This window comes from Pyxicephalus adspersus, chromosome 1 (assembly GCF_032062135.1).
Source record: "Pyxicephalus adspersus chromosome 1, UCB_Pads_2.0, whole genome shotgun sequence".
Taxonomy (NCBI): Eukaryota; Metazoa; Chordata; class Amphibia; order Anura; family Pyxicephalidae; genus Pyxicephalus; species Pyxicephalus adspersus.
Window position 1 is genome coordinate 169,982,373 of NC_092858.1, and position 4,468 is coordinate 169,986,840.

General features: G+C 37.0%; 1 protein-coding gene across 1 annotated transcript in view; it reads left to right on the forward strand.

Annotated features, from left to right (window-relative positions):
• The first annotated feature begins 154 nt into the window (after positions 1-154).
• LOC140337897 (uncharacterized) overlaps positions 155-4,468 on the forward strand; it is a 26,471-nt gene continuing 22,157 nt past the window's right edge. Inside the window, exons 1-5 of the mRNA XM_072421794.1 lie at positions 155-167; positions 318-656; positions 2,191-2,529; positions 3,750-3,803; positions 4,300-4,411. Of these exons, the coding sequence (XP_072277895.1) occupies positions 155-167; positions 318-656; positions 2,191-2,529; positions 3,750-3,803; positions 4,300-4,411 (857 nt within the window). The remainder of the gene's footprint in view (positions 168-317; positions 657-2,190; positions 2,530-3,749; positions 3,804-4,299; positions 4,412-4,468) is intronic.

Below are 4,468 nucleotides of genomic sequence, written 5' to 3' on the forward strand. Positions count from 1 at the left end.
TCATCGATGTTGGTTAATGACCACCATCATTGTGCCGGAGATGGGGGTCATGCATGCTTAGCCTTAGCCCTATTATGAGGCATGTAGTTTTGAATCTTAAGTTCTACTGAATCCTCATAATGCAAAAAAGGAATGATACTTCTTTGTAAATAGCATGTCAAGTGAGGGTGAGCTTGGGAATTTGATGGTGATTGTATTGCCATTGACCCAGTTAATTAGATTTAAAACTTTATGTTTTACATGAACAAATTTCCAAACTTTTTACTGTTTATATCCTACATTTTATATTTATATTTCATGTTGTCCTCTTGTTTAAGCACCAGAATCTCAAGTTAAGTGTACAAATTCAAATCCTGCAGTACTGGGAGAAGATGTTATTCTGACATGTGAGTTCCAAGCTCATCTGGATGTTCTGCAAATCACCTGGGAAAAAAAGCAGGGGAAGAAAACTGAGACCATAGTGACCTACAGTGACATGTATGGAACTAACATTGCCAAACCGTTTGATCATCATGTCTCTATTTTCAACCTCAGTTCAAGAAGCTCCTCCATAAAGATTTCCAAACTGAAGAAGGAGGATGAAGCCTGTTACGTCTGTCTCTTTAATACATATCCAAACGGTGCCTTTACAGGAAAAGTTGTTCTGACCAATCTTCGTAAGTGATTCTTTCAAACATTTGTGACTGATTGGGCCCAGCAGGGATTGCATGTTATGAAATAGAAATAGGATGGCAGGAAGAAGTGAGGAAGGAAGAAATGGAAGATGATGGAAGAAGGGTCTAGAAGCAAACGATGGTATGAGAAACACCACATAAGAGATATCAGGGAGATACAAGCCGGTAGACAGGACAAGGGAGATAAGGATTGAGTAGAGACACTGTAATTTACAGCAAACCATAGAGTGTCAGCTATACTTGACCATGGATATGCAAAAGAGCGCCTGGGATATTAAAAATATTATCTACACACATTAAAAATATTATCAATATTATATTACCAGATCATAACAAAACACACATCTGTTTGCCCCTCTTAGACCCCTTGCTTAGGTTTAAAGGCCAGGCAGTATACTTGGGCATGACCCTTAAAACTTTAACATGCAGTTGAACTAAATTTTTAGCAGAACCCAAACTTCATCCCTATTCATGCAAAATGACTTAGTAAATTAATACATTTTTGGGAAATTAATTAATTTTCATTATAAAGTCAGGCTTTCAACAGTCCAAACAAAGATACAACTACTGGTGGTCAGTGGGAAAAGGGTCCCTTACATTTGTTGTGGGAGATAGGGCCATTCTTCAGAGGTGGTCAAAGAGTGAAGAACCACAATGGTGGTCAGTAAAGTAGGGGCTTTTCTTTTTTTTGGAAGTTGTTACATACAATAAAATTGTAAAGTGCATGCAAACCCTAAAAAAACCCCTCTTTTTTGCTCAATATTTGGTCTGCTAAACATATACAATTTAATGTATATGTTATAAGTTTGATAAACCCCCCAAAAAAACTGCCAGAAATCTGGTGAGCTGTTGGCTTTCTGTGTTGTCTATGCAGTCTGCAGACTACAGAACCATGTTATGAACAAAGGATAGCAGAAGAATAGGGTCATGTAACCCTATCCTGTTTCTGTTCTAGATCCAGATAGGTGTGTGATATTATCCTAGGAAATTGGTGTAATGAATTATAAATTTTATACATTTAGATTCATGTAATAATACAAAAAAGTCAACATGTTGATTATTGCTTGTCTTTATCATGTAAGTGTAGGCTTTTTGCAACATAGCCTCATGGCAATAGACTCTAAACTTTTACTTTATAAAAATAGGTTATTGAGATATTGGTGGATACAATCAGGGACATAGGACAACAATGTCCTAATCATCGATGTTGGTTAATGACCACCATCATTGTGCCGGAGATGGGGGTCATGCATGCTTAGCCTTAGCCCTATTATGAGGCATGTAGTTTTGAATTTTAAGTTCTATTGAATCCTTATAATGCAAAAAAGGAATGATACTTCTTTGTAAATAGCATGTCAAGTGAGGGTGAGCTTGGGAATTTGATGGTGATTGCATTGCCAAATGGCCCAGTTAACTAGATTTAAAACTTTATGTTTTACATGAACAAAATTCCAAACTTTTTACTGTTTATATCTTACATTTTATATTTATATTTCATGTTGTCTTCTTGTTTAAGCACCAGAATCTCAAGTTAAGTGTACAAATTCAAATCCTGCAGTACTGGGAGAAGATGTTACTCTGACATGTGAGTTCCAAGCTCATCAGGATGTTCTGCAAATCACCTGGCAAAAAAAGCAGGGGAAGAAAACTGAGACCATAGGGACCTATAGTAACATGTATGGAACGAACATTGCCAAACCGTTTGATCATCATGTCTCTATTTTCAACCCCAATTCAAGAAGCTCCTCCATAAAGATTTCCAAACTGAAGAAGGAGGATGAAGCCTGTTACGTCTGTCTCTTTAATGCATTTCCAAATGGTGCCTTTACAGGAAAAGTTGTTCTGACCAATCTTCGTAAGTGATTCCTTCAAACATTTGTGACTGGTTTGGCCCAGCAGGGATTGCATGGTATGAAATAGAAATAGGATGGCAGGAAGAAGTGAGGAAGGAAGAAATGGAAGTTGATGGAAGAAGGGTCTAGAAGCAAACAATGGTATGAGAAAGACCGCAGAAAGAGATATCAGGGAGATACAAGCGGGTAGACAGGACAAGGGAGATAAGGGTTGAGTAGAGACACCTGTAATTTACAGCACACTATAGAGTGTCAGCTATACTTGACCATGGATAGGCAAAAGAGCACCTGGGATATTAAAAATATTATCTACACACATTAAAAAAATTATCAATATTATATTACCAGATCATAACAAAACACACATCTGTTTGCCCTTCTAAAACCCCTTGCTTGGGTTTAAAGGCCAGGCAGTATGCTTGAGTATGACCGTTAAAACTTTAACATGCAGTTGAACTAAATTTTAAGCAGAAGCCAAATTTCATCCCTATTCATGCAAAATTACTTGGTAATTATTACATTTTTGGGAAATGAAATGATTATTCATTTTAATGTCAGGCTTTAAACAGTCCAAACAAAGATACAACTACTGGTGGTCAGTGGGAAAAGGGTCCCTTACATTAGTTGTGGGAGATAGGGCCATTCTTCAGAGGTGGTCAAAGAGTGAAGAACCGCAATGGTGGTCAGTAAAATTGGGGCTTTTCTTTTTTTGAAAGTTGTTTAAAGAGCATACAATAACATTGTAAAATGCATGCAAACCCTAAAAAACCCTCTTTTTTGCTCAGTATTTGGTCTGCTAAACATATACCATTTAAAGTATATGTGTTATAGAAATCTAGTGAGCTGTTGGCTTTCTGTGCTGCCTATGCAGTGTGCGGACTACAGAACCATGGTATGAACAAAGGAAAGCAGAAGGATCATGTAACCCTATCCTGTTTCTGTTCCAGATCCGGATAGGTGTGTGTGTTAGTATCCTAGGACAAAATTGGTGTAATGAATTTTGCTTTTTTATAAATTTAGATTCATGTAATAATACAAAAAAAATTAACATTGTTGATTATTGCTTGTCTTTATCTTGTAAGTGTAGGCATTTTGCAACATAACCTCATGGCAATAGACTCTAAACTTTTACTTTATAAAAATAGGTTATTGAGATATTGGTGGATACAATCAGGGACATAGGACAACAATGTCCTAAAGATATTTTATTTTTTAAATTCAGATCCTGCAAAAGCAGAAATTAATGCAATGGGGATAAGAAGTGATTCCAATACAGGTCAGTATGACTTCTTGCTTAACCTTGATTTATTAAGGGATACAAAAAAAGTAAAAAAAAAAAAACACTGCTAGTGGCTGTGAATCCTGATCTGAATTTAATGGAACATCTATGGAAAGTGCTGGAACAGTTGAGAGAAGAAACCGATCAAGGAGGTTTTATGTTAGTCAAAGTGTGTCGGGTGTATAAGCAGTGTAAATAAAATAGATCTTCTTGATATCAGTTGTGTACCTAGTTAACACTTTGAGCCCATTGCCCGATCTTCCAGCTAATGGCAGCCCTCCCTGACAAATACACCACAACTGGCTGATCCGTGTTGTTATAATTGGCAGGATGTTCTCTAATTGGCCAATGGGTATTAAGGGGCACTTCTTACCAAAAGTCAATCAAACAAAGACTAGCCAGTCCTGGTCAATGCTCAGTCAACCTTTTGACACTCTTGTTGGCTGTCTGGTTTATTGGTAAAGCCTTCTATACTATGGTTGTGTTGTTGTAGATGACCCAGAGATTAAGCAGGAACGTTCCTGGATTCGGATTTCAGTGATTTCTGGAGCGATGGTGACGGTGATAGGGATTCTAATTCTGTTCATTTACAAAGCATGTAAAAAGTAAGTTAATGTGTTCTGAGCGTGTCTTATCATATACTGAGTGAACTGAAATATGTT